Source organism: Berghia stephanieae, chromosome 4 (assembly GCF_034508935.2).
Source record: "Berghia stephanieae isolate SIO BIC M18660-M18661 chromosome 4, UCSD_Bste_1.3, whole genome shotgun sequence".
NCBI lineage: Eukaryota > Metazoa > Mollusca > Gastropoda > Nudibranchia > Aeolidiidae > Berghia > Berghia stephanieae.
The window spans coordinates 89094836-89114835 of NC_088363.1; the positions used below are offsets into that span (position 1 = coordinate 89094836).

At 34.9% G+C, this 20000-nt stretch overlaps 1 protein-coding gene across 7 annotated transcripts in view; it reads right to left on the minus strand.

Moving 5' to 3' along the window:
• Positions 1 to 3105: 3105 nt before the first annotated feature.
• The window catches only part of LOC144971524 (uncharacterized), a 311145-nt gene continuing 294250 nt past the window's right edge, over positions 3106 to 20000 (minus strand). For 4 of the 7 annotated variants that reach the window (XM_078912517.1, XM_078912518.1, XM_078912519.1 and 1 more), the window contains 4 exons: positions 11429 to 11625; positions 8708 to 9169; positions 5630 to 5773; positions 3106 to 4344 (listed from right to left, as the gene is read on the minus strand). In XM_078912517.1, coding sequence (XP_078768643.1) covers positions 4008 to 4344; positions 5630 to 5773; positions 8708 to 9169; positions 11429 to 11625 — 1140 coding nt within the window. In that variant the 3' untranslated portion in view covers positions 3106 to 4007. Of the gene's footprint in view, positions 4345 to 5629; positions 5774 to 8707; positions 9170 to 11428; positions 11626 to 19851; positions 19924 to 20000 lie in introns of all 7 variants that reach the window. The other 3 variants (XM_078912516.1, XM_078912513.1, XM_078912515.1) reach the window with 1 other exon arrangement.

Genomic DNA, 20000 nt, shown 5'->3' on the forward strand with positions numbered 1-20000 from the left:
TGAGATTGGTAACAGGGTCAGGACATGAATATTACGAAGATCCAGGATGGAGGGGAAAAAAACGATAAGTATGACTGCCTCTGAGAATCAGCATGTATAGATGAAATGAAACTGACGTCAGTCAGCTCTTTGTTATTGTTTGTAGACAGCCTTTTTCATGATTTGTCCTCACTAAATCAATCAGACTATGAACTTTTATGGTTACAGATAAATTTGTGTGTTGTAACATTATATTCGGCTGGCGGATGGTGTGATTATTTTACCTAAACGTATATCATCAATTGTGTTAATACATCCCTGATTGCCAGATTGCCCTCGACGACATGGAAAACAAAACAAAACCCACTTCCAGATACTGTACAATAGAAGCCACCCACAATTAAAATTATTTTTTTCAATCTCATAAATTGGAACTCCGATGTTGTTGTACTTGAAATCATGATGAAATATTTCAAAGATAATTCCTAAAGCAAATTAAACTGGCTTTTCAGTGTCTCTTGGTACCTTGAGATTGATGGACTTGTCGATTCAATGCGACGTTCAATACAAGCAAGATGGTACTCAATACATTAGATCAGTTTTGGATATCAATAACTCAAATAGAGAAGATTTCAAGAGAAATTAACCGATGTGCCTATATTTAGAATGGCTGCCTCTATTCTCACCCCCCCCCCCCCCCGGCCGATTGGATTACGCAAAAAACGTCGCCGGCTTTTTGCGATTTGGATTTGATTGATTTTTTTTTTAATTGTGCAACTTGTGACAAGAAACTTAACAAATTACTGCATTACAACCTTTGGATTAAACATACAACAATTGTGGACTACTATTATGAAGACTAGCATCCTAGACTAGGGGGGTGAAAATAGTCACTTCGATTTAGAATTCATACGATATCATTACTATATCAAGATAAAAATAGTTCATTAAAGAAATTATAATTTTATATATGTTATTACAACTATCAAATTTGGTTTCTGTAAAGAAGAATCTTATTCATTTTTAGAAAAAGCAATACTATACTACAGAAAATAGTCTATTTAGGGAATAATGCAAAATATTAAAGTAGAAATTGAATAATGGTATTTTTTTGGGTGTATTTGGGGGGGGGGGGGGGCTAGAATGTTTACATGGGAGATAAATAAAAAAACAAAAACAAAAACAAACAACAAAGCCCAATGCCAACCATTTCCATTCAGTATTTACATTTTGTGTGAGGAGAACCCCAGGGTTAAGCGATATCAATATCACACATTATATCAGCAATCCGAAGGGCGAAAGTAATGCTTGTAATCGGTTTAATAAGATAAGAATTCGAAACAATTCAATCACGTAAATTAAATTAAGTTGAAAGGTAAAGGTAATGCTTATCAACTGAATAATTTAATAATCAATGCAATTTAAAAATACCGATAATAAAGTTATGAATTTCCTTTCTTATATAAAATAAGAGCATTCTGGATAGAAAGCCGTGAATCACATGCCCTAAGAATAATTAAAAAAAAAAAAAACAAAAAAAAAAAAAAACAAACAAAAAAAAAAAAAAACCAAACCAAACCAAACCAAACCCCAACCCCCCTCCCAAAACAATAAAACAAAACAATACAAAAACAAAAACAAAAACAAAACAAAAACACTACAAAGCAAACCATAGTAACATTGCATTAAAAATACACAAATGATGTTGAAATCCATTCGTTTCCATATCGTTAGACACACAATCGTGTTGTAAGAATGTTTGTTTTCTATCATATTCATAGTGATATGGATTATATTAATTAATTCACGACTTGTCGACAACAAAGGTATCAAATTATCAGGTGTATCCAGATCCATTCAAGGTTGCTATGCGGTGAAGCTTTACATATTATAATGATCTGATTTAATGCTATTATAGAATCAAGTTAACAGTCAAGCCATTGTTAAGTGAATAATGAAAGTCAAAGTCAACAAAAGTCGAAACATTCCTGTTGATATTAGGGAAGGCAATTATATATACATTAGAATAATACACATATGCGTATATATATATATATATATATATATATATATATATATATATATATATATATATATGTATATACAATAAGATATAAAAATTAATAATATCGGTTAGAAAGAAAATAAACCATCAGAAACATCACGATGGATTCTAATCAGCTTATCAGAGTCATTCAACAATATAGTCATAGTATTTGATACAAGCAGAGGCTAGAATATACTCAAACAAGCTGAGCAATGGCAATGCGTGATTCAGTCTGAGTAAAAAAAAATACTCGGACTGATTCAATTCTTGGACAATTTTATTTTTAAAAATCTCCCAATATATGACAAACTGTGGTTTTGTTCATGTCATGGAACCGATTTTTATTAATGACAAGTTAAATACATATCGAATACTTAAATTCATATCGATTACCCTGAGACGTGGTCGTGTGACGGGGCTAGAGTAGTTTTTCAATATAGAATCGATACTCAGAAATTAATTATTTTGAAATGAGTTTAGGTAATTGCGCAGCAAACAGTCCATTTTGACCCTCTAAGATCGTTCTGTACCTTTTAATTCTTGTTCAGATTAGGTACTAGATATCGTCCGTAAGCATAAAGAAATTTGCAGGACTGCAAGTCACTCAATGGGAAATAAAGCGGCGATAATCCTAGGCTAATTTTAAATGTTCGAAGCCGTACAATCCTTATCTGTTGTAGTCTTGGGATTTTGCAATAAATCCTAATATGGCAAGGAATTACAACACAATTGAGGCTGGAAAGTCAAAAAACAACGCGGGCTAAAGTCAATAACAGATCAAGTAATTAATTATGAGATTCTTAGGCTGTTTACTCAATAGTCATAAAATATGAAGCAAAACATACTTACTTTGGATTTTTTAATATATTTAAACTATTTTGAACTATTTCAAAAAGGTCATTTCAGTTTGTACCTAATAATGTAAATAGTAGAATGTCAGCTTCAAACACTATTTTATTAATATTAGATTAAGAATTAAGAGTGTTAGGCAGAGTTTTCCGATGAACTAAATTGTTTGTGTTTGTTAAGTAATATCTCATCATGGTTTTCTTTTCTTTTCCTTCTTGTTTAATTGAAGCTTTCTTTATAGTTTCCTTTTAGTGATAAAGTTATTAAGGCTGGTTGGCCTTTTATGCATTAGATTGACAAAACGTATTTTCATTTTGATCAGAAAACATTTATTCCATATGTCGAGCAATTATAGCAGCTCGTGACATGTCAACAGACCTTAAACCCGAGATTAATTGACTTGGGACTTCATACAAGACACTGGTTTAATTGTTTTGTTTTAAATACCCACTGGGAGCCATAACATAACGTAAAAGTTTCCTGGTCGAAATGTAAAAAAGATGTTTTCTAACACTACGTCAGTATAGCAGTTTGTTTAGCAGTCGGTGGAGGTGGAAGAACTCAGACAAGTGATCAGATTGACGTCATGCGCCGTTGAGGAAATTTTAGAGGGATGCCTCATGTCGATCGCAGTAGTCCTGTTGACATTAAACGAGAACGAATGTTTTTTTCCCCCACCTGCTAACGAACCAACTTTGGTCTGGTCACTATGCGTCTTTGGGTAAAATCAAGTTAAAATATAAATTCCAGTGTCATGAAAAGATCGTGTCTCTTGAAAAAGTAGATGATATATTGTCAGCAGAGCAGAATGAATATTATGACTCTCTTTCTTCTTCTCATAGAAAGTTGCACAGGCAATCGAGGGTAAACTCGTTGAATTCACTTATAATGTTCCGTCAAATAGAGAGTTCTGTTAAAAGATGCTATTGTTTCATCCAGCAAAATGCAATGACATGAGCAGAGACTGTGGTATCGTTGGCATTATTAATGTTGAGCGATTTCAAATGAGCGTGTTACAAAATAACCTACTTTGAAACCTCACCCACAAGGCTTGAGATGGCGACGTTTAGTATAGTCTTTCGTCATCTAAATATTAATATCATTTAAGATTTTTTGAAAAAAAAATCCGTTTTCATAGTTTGCCCAATGAGCAATGGAGAATTCGTTTGAGCTCAGCTTTGAAATTCTGGTTGAGGAACGCATATATTAGAGGATTACAGACGTTGTAAAAGAAATGCATGTAGAAGATAATGACACGCATTTGGATGAATTTCATGGCCATGAGCCAAGCCGGCAAGAAGGAGATGATAAAGACGACGTTCACGATGAACAAGGTGAAGGCTGTCTTGATGTTGGCGACGCGCATGCGTTCTATCCTCGCTTTGGAAATTGAGCATTTCCGGGTTGATCCATTGTTGTGGTTTTCTGCTGCAGCTGTTTCGTCATTCGACATAAGTCTGGTGTTGTATCTGATGTGGATAAACGTAAAAAAATCATTTGACTATGCGTTCCCGCCTATTTGTATTTATGTCCATCCAACGTTAAATAATTTTGACCAGTACTTCGGCTATGTGGTCTAGTGATATGACACTCGCCTTCGGATCGGAAGGACCTGGGTTAAAGCCTTGCTCGGCGCATAGATCAATCCTAGGAAAAGCCTCCTTACTCAAATTCTCTCACCGTACTCAGGTGTAAAATGAATACCTGGCCGGCCGTTAACAGATTTGTCTCTATCCGAAAAAAAAAATTAATATCGCTTGACAGCGTTATGTCCCTTCCTACATGTTCAGTGTTGTTGTTGGTCAGCTCCCCCCCCCCCCGCCCTGTAAGCGCTTTGGGCACGTTTAGTGGATACTGCTATATATAAAAGCTCAATTTAAAAAAATACTGAAAGAAGGTCTAAATAAATGCCGGGTATGAAGCTTATGGGTCTTTTGGAAATACTTTTTTTGTCAGACCATTTCATGAAACCAAGAACAAATGGATGTCCAGGTCAGACGCAGAAAGTGGCGATGGGTTGGCCATACCCTGCGGAAAGAGCCCTGCAATATAACCAAGCAGGCTCTCGAATGGAACCCACAGGGCAAGAGAAAACGGGGTCGTCCAAAACAGACATGGAGGAGAAGCCTTCACCAAGATTTGAGCGTCTCCAATCTTATCTGGAGTGAGGCAAAGGTCTGTGCCAAGGACAGAAGAAGATGGAAGAGTGCTGTTGAGGCCCTAGGCTCCACCAGGAGCCAAGAGGTATAAGTCAAGTAAGTCAAGTATTATTACTCTTAACTGGACGTTGGATTAGTTTTTGTTTTACTGAGGAGAATCAAAATTGTTTCTTAAATTGAAACATTATTTTTTCACACTTATGGTCATGTTACCTACAATATCCATTTTTATTTTGCATCTGGTTTACCTCCAACAATAGTTCAGTTGGTACAGCACTCGCTTCAAACGCAAATGGCGCGAGATCGATCTCGGGTGGTGTCGATTTTTTTCCTCTGATCCCCTTGTCCACCCAGGAGTGATTGGGTAGTTTGGTCTGTTTGATCTGGCGGAAAATGTATTTTGCGATAGACTAGCGTCTTATCCAAAGGGTAGCAAGCAATTTCTATTTCCGTTTGACGCCATTGAAACCAGGATAATAAACTATTGGCCCATGGGTCCTATGGCTTTGAAGGACTCCTCCCCATCCCCCCCCCCGACATAGTACCGTTAAGAGGCGATGGCTGACATAATAATATAATGAGAAGTATAGCTCACCTGTCCCCATTGACATTGCTAAGCTCTATATCTTGTGTTATTTCCACAGACTCGGTGTGAGTCTCGATGCTTCGGGCATTCCACAGAAGACAGCATTGGGCTGACTTGATGCGCAACTTCTTCTTTCGCTGTGATATCACGTATCTGAATATTAATTCATGATAAATATGATTACTGATTATCAGACTAGCAGCTAAGAATATTAAAATAATAAACAAAGACAGAAAGTTATTTTATACATTTTATTCCACCCCTCTCTCTAAATTAGTAACGCGTAATTATATCAAATTACAATAATAATTTGTGACGCCAGATAATCAAGCATCAAATTTCACTAACAGTAGATTCACTCACGCAACCCTAACACCGACTATATCCGTAGTTTACCTGGGTTACATTTACCCCATGGCTATTTATTACATTTTTATGAGACATATTATAGACGTGGTATCAAAGCTAATGTATTTAGTTTTTGTATGTTAATGATAGTTGAATAAAACTATCTATGTACATGCTAATTTTTAATACATTTTTTTTCCATTTATGAAAAGTAGCAAAAATCTCTAGGATTGAGTGAGTTAAATAGAAAAGAAGTATCATTTAAATATTTTTGTAAATGTCTTTTATTCAGAGAAAACGGGGGTAGAATCGATTGAGGGGTAGAATAAATGATTTCTTACGCTCGTGCGTTTTGGAATTTGAACTTTGTTCCCAACGCACACTCGCAAGCTCGTGTGGCATTTGGGAATACGCCCGGGATTCCGAAAAGCAAGAGTGTAAGAATAGTGTATTAACTCCCTCCTTACCAACTATAGGGGAATCGTCACATTCGTTACGATACAATCAACATTTTTCTTATTCAAATTTCTTTTGTACATCATAAAATTTAAAGAAAATGAACAGTGTGTTGTTGCTAAAGAAATTATGTATCGCAAGAACTTACTGCTATTGTGTTTGAGGGATAAAAAGTATATTTTTTGTGTTAGTTGGGTGTGACGTTTTGGGGAAAATCCTGAAAATGGCTGGTAAGGAGAGAGTTAGGGGAAGAAAGAAGGGAAGGCGAAACTTCGTCTATAGTGTTTTAACGCCCTCATTTTATATGTCATACTAAATCTAATGGACATATTCATTCAAACTAATCTTATTGTTATTATTTATCATAATGGTCTATAAAAGTAAAGTTTTAGGTGTAATTTTATCGAAACTAGTGTTGGGTGATTACAATATATTACGTACAGTTCTATACAAATGATTGTTAGAGATACAATATACCTACTCGTAATTAGGCGATACTTTTAAAAGCCGGAATGGTTTTTGAAAAATCAATCTATTTGTCAGTTTTTGTCACAAGTAATATGTCTCAAGGTCATTACTGCACAACACGTTTTAAAATATTTGGTCAGAAGACACTCATCTTGTCAAAAACTCTCTCAAACTTGGGACTCCAAGCTGGGATTTTAACCCTCTCCTTACCAGCTATTTTCAGAATTTGGACGAGAAAAGTAATTTTGCAATAGGTGGTAAGGAGAGGGTTAAGGAGGATTCCAAGCTGGTATTTTAAGGAATCCCAGATTTGAAAAACTTGTTAGCTTTTCTAAAAACAAAAAACAAAAAAAAAGAAAAAAAAAAAAGAAATGAAAATGGCTGGTCAAGAGAGAGTGGATGCATGGAGTCTTCATTGGTCCATATCCCTACTATCTCCCCTATGCCTTGACATCATATATTGTCTCATGGTTTTAAAAACAAACAATTTTTTTCTCACTTACGGGCCAAAATTTTAAAATCCAAACATAATACGAAGCCCTTGTACCTGACCTTATTTTTTATAACTGCTTTATATCTCACCTTCGAAAAAGCATTTTTTTCTCCTTCGAAAACAAACTTGACTCAGATCTTTTCTGATTTAGACTTTTATAGTAATGTATCCCAGAAAAGGTAAATCTTATTTGTGCCTTAATGTTTTCCTAACAAGTGGGGTGCTGGAAAGGGGTAAGGGACGATGTGCTCGAGTGGTTTGGTATTAACCCTTTCCTTACCAACCATAGACAAATCGTCACATTCGTTACGATAAAACCAATAATTTCTCATTCTGATTTCAATTTTACATCTCAAAATTTAAATGACTTTTTTTGTTGGTTATCGCCATAAAACCTTTAAACTGTTTTAGGGCTCAATTTGCTTATTAAATTATTTTTAGAATGTAATTGTTGCTTTCCTGTTTGAGTAAGAGACATAAATTTTTGTGTTGGGTGTATTTGGAAAAATTCTGAAAATGGCCGGTAAGGAGAGGGTTAACCTGTATAGCTGCTAGATCTGAGATCCAGCTACGTTTAACTCTCTCCTTACCAGCTATTTTCGGAATTTTACTCCAAAACTTCATACTCACCAAACACAAAAATAGTTTTTTTCAAAGAGATTTGCAACGAGTATATTCTGTATTTTGTTCAGAAAAATGAGCTCTGCTACACAATGTAGAGTTTTTATGGCTATAACTATAACAAAATGAAATCAGAATAAGAAAATTGTTGGCTGCATCGTAACGAATGTGACGATTTTCCTATGGGTGGTAAGGAGAGGGTTAAGGCATTTTTCTGTTTTTCTTGACAAGATAATTATTGCAGACTAGGACAGCATGAGTAATTTGTGTTGACATCACACATTTGTTTGATGGATTATCTATATTCCATCATAAAATTCTTACGATGCCGGTCGTAGGGGCATATTTTATATCTCTTGCGGCTACATGATCTAATTGTATGACATTCGCCTTCAGATCGGAAGGTCTTGGGTTCGAGTCCCGCTCTGAGCGGTGCATAGCTGAGTCCTTGGAAAATGCTCTTTACTCATATTCTCTCACCGCACTCGGGGTGTAAAATGAGTACCTGAACCCCGTTAACAGCATTGTCTCTGTCCAAAAACAATTTGTGTAATATCGCCTAACAGGCGTCATATCTCGTCCTACATGTTAAACGTCACTGTTGGCCAGGGATCTCTTGTAAAGCACTTTGAACACGTTTAGTGGATATTGCGCTATAAAAAAAGTTAAAGTTTTTTTCTTCCCTTTATAACAAGTCTTACCGGTATATCAGGCTGTATAAGATGAGGACTGTTACACAGCTAATGGCGAAATTGGCGAAATACATATTTCTGAAGATTTTCATAAATTTCCTGTCAATGTAGTCCCAGCGAACTGAGCATTCGTTCTTGACTGTCCGAGCCAGAACTTTCGTCTTTATCTTTGGTATGTAAGAACTATTGATATTCCCAGTGATGTACGATACAACGTACGACGTGGAATTGCTCAGTTCGTCCAAGTTGAGGATGTTGGTCAAATTTGTGCCATCGGCAGATGTCAAATTTTGGTCAAACCTCCCCGCTTCATCTGTCATATTCACGGTCTTGGAAATCGGCCAGTGGATACTGTAATGCATGCAGATGATGATGCCGAAGAATGAGACAAAGACCACGAGAATGCCTATGATGATGCGAGCTCGTTGAATGGTCATCCAATGGTGAAAGGGATGGCATATACACATGTACCTGGATACGGAAAGAATACATTATGTTACATGAAAGAGTCTTTCAATATCGTTGGTTGATCACTAGGAATCGAAAGTACAGATGTATAATCGGAATTTAAAAAAAGTGGAATTATGTAAGGCACTTACGAAAGAGTGAAAATGGAGAGGCTTCGTATGGGAACAAAACAGACCGTGGCATTGTCTGTTTTGTTCCCATACGAAGCTCCTCCATTTTCACTCTTTCGTAAGTATTTTACGATCACCGGCTTCAGGCAGTCCCACTCGTTTTCTAGTTATGTAAGACATATTCACAGAAAGAAATATGCTCCTCGATATTTTCCTTTCAAATAATGTTCCCATCCAGTACATCAATGCAATATATTATCTCTTTCTATTATATAGACAGAGGCCACTGCACCCAGAAGGAAACATATTAAGCGGGATGGAAGAAACAGCAAAATAAAATGTGTTAATTTGAAACCATCCCTAGGAGAGTAGAAACCGTATCATTGTATCAAATCAAGCGACATTGAATGTAATCAGGATTGAATGAGTGACAACGCTATCAAAGTATACTACGCTATGGCACTTGACACTCTGCGGCTATATTATATTATGCTCTTGTTTACAGTTCTTTTCGCCAGCCAGAGAAGTGAGTAATCCGTTTTTACTTCATTTTAATCCAACTATAAGTGGTTTAAATCTTTCATAGGTGACTGTAATGCTTATAATAACTATTGTTATTATTTTGCCTGGCACAAGTGGTGACCATGTGATTAGAACCGCATTCTGTCTCTAAAGAATAAAGACTATGTATTGCTGAACCTCCACAAGGACGCTTAGTGAAATATACACAATAAACCAATATGAATACAGGTTTGCTCTGTAGAGACATGAATTATAAATTGCAAAGTGTCCCACGGTAAGCCCGTTTACGAAGTTACTCGTCTCTGCTCCATTGATGGTTTGATTGGTTACAGAAAAGGTGTTGAAGCTATAAGTGCAGCTAGTAGATAACCATTATTACTACAAAAATGGACATTTTATTTGATGCAAATATCTGAGGGAATGAATGAATCATCTTAAAGTGCATTGAGCATTTAAATATAATAATTTATCTATAACCATTATATGTACTTATTCACAGGTCTGACAACCCACATTATCATAATAGAAACTACCTCAAACCAACGCATACTCATATTTTCCAAAACAAGATTAAATGTGTCAGTGCATGACAAAATCAGTAGGAACGTGAAAATTTTGGATTTGCATTTTCCGAAAGAATGTGCTCTCCCCAGAGCATTTTAATCTTTATTTGAAGTAAATCGGGCGTCCGCCATTGCTCCGATAGTTTAGAGCAGTTACTAAGTTACCATGCGTCATTACGAGGTAAGTGACGTTACGACTGTTGAAGCGTATTAACATAGACCATTGCCCTTATTTCTTCACAAAACATTGCAGGTTTTCCGCTAGTATTAGAAAAGACTGCGTATCTCTTCCTGGACTTGAGCGGTTTGCTATTGAGCCTATCACATGAACATAGTCCTAAAACGTTAAAGGCTGCCTGAAGCTGGTGATCGTAAAATGTGACCCATCTTTTTAAAACGGTATTATGTCGGGTTGACAAGATGCTGAAAGGTCAATTTTAAGCTTAACTGATCAAGAAAACGAAATTTTGGATTTCAGGACTTTACAATTCTATATTTTTTCTTCAATAATCCATACATGGACTCAACCCAAGCCTATGTTTTTGGTCATAGATTCTATTCTAAGCGCTTTGATCATCCCGACTTAATACCGTTTTGAGGCAGCGGGTCACAAAAACTAACGAAAGACTGAAAATGGGGAGTCTTCGTATGGGAACAAAACAGAGAAACTGGAACGTCCATTGTCTGTTTTGTTCCCATACGAAGCCTCTCCATTTTCAGTCTTTCGTAAGAACATAGTCATATTATATATGTGCGGCTATGTGGTCTAGTGGTATGACACTCACTTTCGGATCCTGGGTTCGAGCCTCGCGCTCGGCGCATCGTTGAGTCCTTGGAAAAGGCTCTTTACTTACATTCTCTCACCGTACTCAGGTGTAAAATCAGTACCTGGCCGATTACAATGTTTTCTTTGTCCGAAAAATTGTAATATCGCCTAACAGGCGTCATGTTCCGTCCTACATGTTGGATGTTGCTGTTGACCAGGGAACCCTTGTAAAGCACTTTGAGCACGTTTAGTGGATATTGCGCTATATAAAAGCTCAATTTTGAAAAGCTCAACATTATACCTGTCCACGGCAATAGCCACCATGACAACGGCCGAGAACGGCACGGTGGTGGTGGAGAGAAAGTTGTACATCTTGCAGACAAAGTCGCTGCCGACGTGCCAGTTGACATACTCAATGTACATGGAGAATGGGATGGTGATGACGCATGTCAGGAAATCAGTTCCGGCCAGGGTCAAGATGAAGATGGTGGACGTCAGCTGGAAGAAAAAAAGATGCACAAAGTGGTCCGTCGGTCATTATAGATAAATTATAAATGATACTGGAACATGAAAGTGGTTGGACTATAAATGACGATGATGATGATGATGATGACGACGACGATGATGATGATGATGATGATGATGACGACGACGATGATGATGATGATGATGATGATGATGATCATAATAATACTGTTAATAAAAACAATGATGATGATAATAAAAATGATGCTGATGCTGATAATAATGATAAAATAATAATAATGATAATAATAATAATAATAATAATAATAATAATAATAATAATAATAATAATAATAATAATGATAATAATAATAATGATAATAATAATAATGATTTGATGATGATGATGATGATGATGATGATGATGATGATGATGATATTATTATTATTATTATTATTATTATTATTATTATTATTATTATTACTATTTTACACTATTATCATGTTTCCCGAGGAACCATCTTCATTTCTATGTATACCCGTTTACCCCTATGCTCAATGTTCAGGATAAAAATGTTTAAGATAATGGTGATGAGTGTAGACAACTATGAAAATATTTATGATAAAAGTGTTCATGATGATGGTAATGATAATGATCATAATAATGATGTTGGTTGTGATGGTGACATTACTGATGATGATGATGATGGTGGAGGTAACGGTAATGATGCAAAAAACAATACTATGTCATGATAATATTACTGTCAAATGCTGATTATTACAATGATAAAACATTAGTATAATAATAATATAACACTGATGATAATAGTAATAATATTAATTCAAAAAGACAATATTGACAATAACATAGTATAGCAGTAAGTAAAAACAACGAAATTTAATACTGATAAATATTGTGGGAAACAAAACATAAAATTGATTTCTTAAAAATATTTATTTCAATAATTCCAGTAATAGTAATCATGTTTATATTATTGATATACTTATAACTGTCGATATAGACATAATCATGACGTTATTAAAGAAGAAATCAAGTATAATCTAGTCGCAGTAATATAAAAACAAAGAAAATAAATGTTGGTAACTTTAAAAAGAATTGCAGTTATGCTTAAATCATTAAATATATTAAAACGACTGAAAGACAAAGAGTGGTATTAATAATTATAACAATGGTATCAACAAAAATGATTTATGATAATACTTGTAAATGTGATAATAATGACGAAGCGGAATGCAAATTATGATTATAATAATGACAACAACAATGATAATACTGATGACGACACTAGCAATGATATTGATTATTATACACGAGATGTAAAGTGCCATTTTACCGATATTAGGCTCAATGCTGTGTAAAGTAACAAAACACATTTCTTTTTATTTATCTTTTGGCATGAAAACTTTTACTTCGAATATCGATGACGTCATCTTGTCAAAAAGTCTGACTTCCGGAAGAGCAAAGAAATTTGAACTTCAGATCATTTGACACGCGAGGGATCTTGATCGATATTTAAGTAAACGATTTCTAGCTAAAATGATGTGTTTTGTAATTGTTTGACAGTAGGCATAAGACAAACAAACAAACAAACAAATAAGGCATTGCCTGTTGCAGCGTGCGAACCAACTTTGGGGTGAAAGAGTTGCAATGTAACACCCAATAACCACAGAAAGGTTATTTGATATTTCGAAAATTAATTTACAAACATGTAAACTGGGACGAAAGTTTTAGACCTAGATATTTATCATTGTTTTGATAATGAATGATATTTTTCGAGGGTTTGGGAATTTTTCTATGACAGCAGTGGGGCCACAATATTTTAATCATTTACAAGTCTATATCCAGAACTTGTCTAACGGTGGCGTCCATGCATCAGCGTAACTGGCGCGTCACCCACTTGTAGTTTGTAAGATCAAGAGTTCGCAGAGCACCTCCTTGTGACGAGGCTGGTTGGAGGTTTTCAAGACCTGGGTCGGCCAAATGTGTTGAACGTCATTAATTGCTTTTTTAGTGCAGGGTATTGCTTCATCACAAACGGCTGCCGCCAGGATGCTTAACAGAATGAAGAGGGGAACTGGGGAAACACCTCTCAGACGCATAATGGACGGTATCCCCATGTCGAGCCGAAATAAGTCACGACAACCCTTGTATTTGGCGTCGCTGACTTCGGACAGGGTTGCATAAACGAGATGGCAGTCGACTTGGACGAATTCGGTCCCTCGTGGGGCCGGGGACGTAGACTCATCGAAACTGGGAATGGAAAGACATTGCCAGGCCTGAAACCGCAGACCATAATATACGCTTTGTTATGACGAGGCTACCGGATGGGCTCGTGACTGTACACGAGTGCGGCAACGATCTCGCCGCCTGGATAGATCAGCATAAAATTGTAGCGTGAGACCATTAGAAGGTGCCGCCAGGATTCTTAGACATAGGATCGATATATAGAATACATACAGATAATAAGATAAAAGTGGGAATCACAGCACCACCGGCTGTCACAAGTAACATTATCGATGCTATTCCATAGTCCCAATCAAATAATTCTATGATGAATCATCTCACACATCAGTGCCTTGGCTCTATACGACAACGGCAAAGAATAATTATGATGAATCTACTTATTTCATTTATAAGAAATGAGTTTATTTTACATTCCGATACATGCAAAGACACCTTGATTGATCAAATGCTTCCAAAATGCTCCGAAACTGAAAGTTTAAAAAAAAACAACAACCTTTGACCTATATTTTAGCCACAGACACGATCCGTCTGCATAGAAGCTGTCTACATTGTTCTTTTTTATATTATGTGGACGAGTCTATTTGATCATTGCGTGAGAAAGATTCTGAGATGAAAGGAATCGGAATGAAATCTAACAATATAGAAAAATGGTCTGAAAGGGAACATAACCATGTTTTTTCATGTTCTACTCCTTTCTTTAAGAACGGGTATTGATTGAGAAAAGGAATCGTGAATGTTAAAATCGTATAATGTACAGTATCTCCTATCAGCAAATAAAAAACCCAGTTGTTTTTCAGAACCATCTTGCTACTGGACTCAAATTTATTCTGGTCTTCGTGGCATAAAATTGACCGCAGCGAATGCCTGATAGTCTCGAAATTCTACGCCAGATCTAATTCATTCCCAACAACTGAACGTCTGTTTGATGTCCTACAAGGAAGCCAGAATCAATGTTAGTGTCAAGAGAATGGATACTTATACACGTTTTTCAGCGAATTTCTGTACTTTTAGTATTTTTAATGTTTTACTAAGTCCCGTCTGTCCATTTGGAACTAAACTTTCATTTTATACAATACAAGCTGCATGGTTAATGTTATTTCTGTATAAATGCATTTAGAATGTCATCCACTGCCTATAGCCAGTTACTTATTCGCACCTTAATCAAGTTCGGCGGGACAAACCAGGTTTTTAAAAATCCAACACATTTTTTTACATGTAAGTAAACCATCACTTACGGAGAGAATATTGAGTACAGTAAAACTAATAAATAGAGGTGCCTAAAAGAGTCAATGAAATGAAGATAAAGATAAAGGGAGTAAATCTGACTCATGAAAGAACAACACAAAACAAACGACGTTTCGAATATTAAGTAGTTCGATATTCTTTCCTTTGGTGAATTTACGGACCCATTCCCAATCCTTGCTGCCAAATTCACGATTAATAATAAAAAAAAAACTAAACTTGTAGACAATGCGCGTTGCAAAGTTAAAAATAATAAGTACCGGTTAGGAATTCCTGAGGCAAAAATTCTTGATGAATCAATAAAATGTTAAATTTATGATAAACACAGTGCGATTATGTATAAAAAATGATAGCAATATGAATTTCCAATTAAACATTTTTTCCAATGTATGACAGCAAGTAAAGTGATCCAATGGAAGCTATCTAAATTCATGTTTTCATCCACCAAGTCATCAATCACATGAATTGTTGAGGTCCAACGATTGGATATTTCTTAACAAATGTAAACACACTGCTTTATTTATGAAACTTGTAAATATACCCGTGTGTCCAGTTGAACAAAATGACCAATCGTGATCTAAGATATTTCAAAAGCTGTGAATACTTTTTACTATGTGTGTCATTATGAGCACGCTTTGCAATGTGACCAATGACCTCGAGCACATGGAAAGGTAATATAGATCATGCCCATTGAATCAATAGTTTAAATCGTGGGTAGAGGACTAGTAATATGTCAACACGATGAGGCGATAAAATCATGATTATGAGTATTTCCTTAACCAAAAATAGTATCATATCTCAACAGAAGCCAACAAGTACAAAAAAAAATCAGGGGTTTAAAATATCAAAATATTAAAATGCCATTCTATTTCGGTAAAAAGGAAGTAACTTATTTTTATAACAAACAAATTCAAATAGAACATTTTGTATAATGCATTCCTTCGTGAGTAGTTTGTGGGAGAAAAAGAAAACTATTCCTCCACACCTATAATTTTAGACTCACGTTGCTTTGGTCTATCCCTTTCTTATAAAATAAAAAAGATATCAAAAAGATAACAACAATATCTTCTATATCTATGGATGTATGAGTTTATGTGTGTGTGTGTGTGTGTGTGTGTGTGTGTGTGTGTGTGTGTGTGTGCTTTGCATGTCAAGGTTAAAGATATAATATGTTTGTACATCACACATACATGAGTACATTTAAACTGATCTGCTATCTTTACCACGTGTATTTTTATTGTAATCTTTCAATAAATTTAATATTAATGGCGTTCAACTGGATTTTATCCTATTTCGCCCTATACCGTATGTTATGTTAATATCTGTGACATATATAATTGTTTATCCTGTGAATCTTGCGAAAATACACTAGACTACTCCATTAAACCAAAAAATCGGATGAAATTAAACTCTGAAAATATTCAGAATATTTAAAACTTTTCTTTGTACAAAATAGATATTTTGAAAATATCAGATTAATTGTATAATTAAAGGACGTGTATGTAAGGCATAATACATGCATGGTAAATTTGTATTCAAGAAGTTGATTCAGAGTAAACGCTTTGATAATTTGGAAAAAAACAACACATTAAGTGAACATCTTTAAACAGAAGATACAAAATAAGAGAAGTAAAACAAACAAACACACATTCAAACAAACCATAATCAAAAAAATACAGGAACAGCTTGGTAAAGCGATACATTACGTTTATATCGACGTGTAGCTAAATTTGAGTTCTGATAATCCGACTTGTTATGGGCTCAATTAATTGTTGTAATGGAAATACTCTCAAACAAACTCGACGTATCGGTCATGATAACCATGCTAAATCAAGCTCATAATTGCTTTCGGTTATCAGACCTGCAAATATGTACACGTAGATTTATATGTTTTAGAAGATATCACAAAAAACAAAAACAACAAAAAAAAACAAAAAACAAAAACAAAACCAAAACATGAATGGAATAAATATATTTTAACATTTATATTTTTAAAAAATGAAATAAATGAATTACATCAAACATAAATAAATCACATACAACTTGAAATGTCAAAATCTAGGACTTCCGGGTTGCATTTTGTGAGTGAATTGCTAAGATTACTTAATATATTGATCTAGTGTGAAACATGGTTTCCGATCTATAACAATTTCCGACAAAGCGGACACTAACACCGATTCAACTATTTAAATTGCGTTCTATTTTTGAGAGACATTGATGGTGAGAGAAAGCGTGCACAAAAGATAATGATATAGTGTTGAGCCATCTACCAATAACATTGAATATTTTGTCAGTGTCTGATGGTAATTATTACACCCCTACTAGGACTCCTTCATGTATTAAACAAGTTAAACACATCAAAATATGGATGGAAGACTTGAAATACTATACACAAGGGATCCCTTTAAAGAACATCACAGTGAATATAAATTTGATGTTTGATGTACTTAAACTCTCTCCTTACCGACCTATTTTCACGATTCTCCACTAAACATCAAAACCCATCTAACATAAAAATTGATTTTTAAACCAATACTCAAAAGAAATAAATACGTGGAGGTTCATTGCAGAATTAAGTTCTTATGACTATGAGTTTTAAAATCTTCAAAGTTTGTGATTACAATAGAAAACTGATTGAAATAAATGTAGGTGGAATCGTAAGAAATGTGACGATTTTCCTGTAGATAGTTGGTAAGGAGAGAGTTATGTGGAATACTATGGATGACAGCAGGCTGTTCTGTTTGGCCCTTCAACTCTATCTAACCTGACCCTATATCTAAACGTTTTCACAAAGAGAAGCCTCGATGTCGTATCTTCTCATCGCAGATGTTCTCTTTGTGAAACGATCTGCTCCTTGACCAATGAGATGGAATTTGAAAGAAATGTGTATCATCAATGTTGAAGAGTTCAAAGAGAATCAAAGGAGAAGAAGAAAATGACATTTTTAAACACGCGGCTCCCAAATTTGACGAAACTGTTCAATTCAATTGTCAGCTGAATAGACGTCTTTCGTTGGTACATCTTTTTTCTCTTTTCTTTTTCTCTCCAGATAATCTATTTCTGATCATGTTCTGATACCAAAACCACTATTTCGTCTTTTTCATCTTAAAAAGAAAGAAAGAAAAAAAACCCCAAAACCAAAACAAAGGAAAACAAAACTAAAAACAACCATTCCCCCCAAAAAAAACTCCCCAAAAAGCCACAAATCTACAATAATGAAAATATTCTGGTCATGTGCATAGTTATTGTGTACCATTATTCTGTGTCATAATATGCCATGAACGAAGGAAAGTTTGTCGTGATTTCATAGTCACTGTTCTATTATTTGCATTTCATGCACTAATTCTATTCCTTGGTGACAAGTGGGGTGTAATAAGTTAAATAGTCTATTCAATTGTAATGCAGAAAAAGTATTTGCTAAGTCAACATCAACACACTGTGTCAAGTCTGGCTGATGATCACGTGATAACACTGCTCCAATCGTAGCTTTGGGTACGGTTGAAAATATTGAATAATATAATCATGTGGTTCAAAGACATTCATTTCAATCAAGAAAATGTCTTTTAAGCACTATGTGACCTTAACAAATTTTAGCATCCCGACCAAACACAACTTCTATTAGGACAGTTGATCGATCATTATTTGTCAACATCAAATGCTCAATCCAGTTATACCGAAAAACTCTACTTGATCGAACAGATAGTTTTCAGTTAAATGTGATCATTACAAAATCAAAATGTAATAATATTATGGAACATAAAATCTCTATAGATAGAATGTATTTTATTATTATCAAATCTGTCTTTTTCTTTTCAGTAAATTTAACTTTTAGATAAGCAGGGAGGAAAATAAAATTGGAACCACATATGTAAAAGTTCTTATTTCATCAACCAGACCTGAGAAATTTATAGTTTCAAACCAAGACAAAGATATAAATCATCGAAAAAGCGGAACATTCTCTCCATATCACACCACCATAATAACTGCATTACAATCAAATACCCAAAGTACAGGATGACCCATTATTTCGTGATATTATTAAACAAAGCAACGACCATTTTAAACATTTATTCCTCTCAAACTGAAATTGTTCTGAATGCCCTTTTAGGCAATTTTTTTTGTAAATAAAATAATTCTTAGTCGTGTCCGAGAGTAGACATGATATAAAATCCAAACCCTACGTCATTTTAAAGAAAGATTTGTCTGTCAAGTTGACAGCAACCTGACAAATTGAATGCAAAATTTTGACTTCATTATTCTATATATATATCAACAGAACCGGAAGCATTTTTAGACTGACTCTTCACAATTTTTTCTCTCCTAAGGATTTATTAAAGCACAAGAAATGAAGCGAGTCTCTACCGCTCTAAAGCAGTAGATGTAGGTTTCAGTGCTAGAATAAAATCTTTGAAAGATGATTCAATTGAATTCTCAAGGAAATCTCATCTCTCGAGTTAAAAATCTTCCATATCAATCTCCAATTACAATACTTTACTTCTAGCACTGAAACCTAAGCCAGCCTCTTCTACCACATGGTATTCACCTTAGCAGAGTAATCCGGTGAGACAACCTCTCAACTAGCTACGTGGTTTGAATACTAAATACAAATGAACCATTTCTTTGGTGATTGAATTGATTATTTTATGGGCCACCCAGTACGATGAAGCTGTATGGTATTACAACACCCATTACAAATGCCAAATTGATAAAAAAGATAAGCTGAAACGAAATCTAATTTCATTGGCTCTTACGTTCATTCGTCCATAACAGTCTTCGCTTATGTGTCTGGCAGCTTTTACTATGTAACTTGAATTCTGGTAATGCTGTCGAGATGCAATATCAAATTATATGAGTTCATGTTTCTATTTTGTTTACAACTTGTTTACTGTTAAGTTTATGT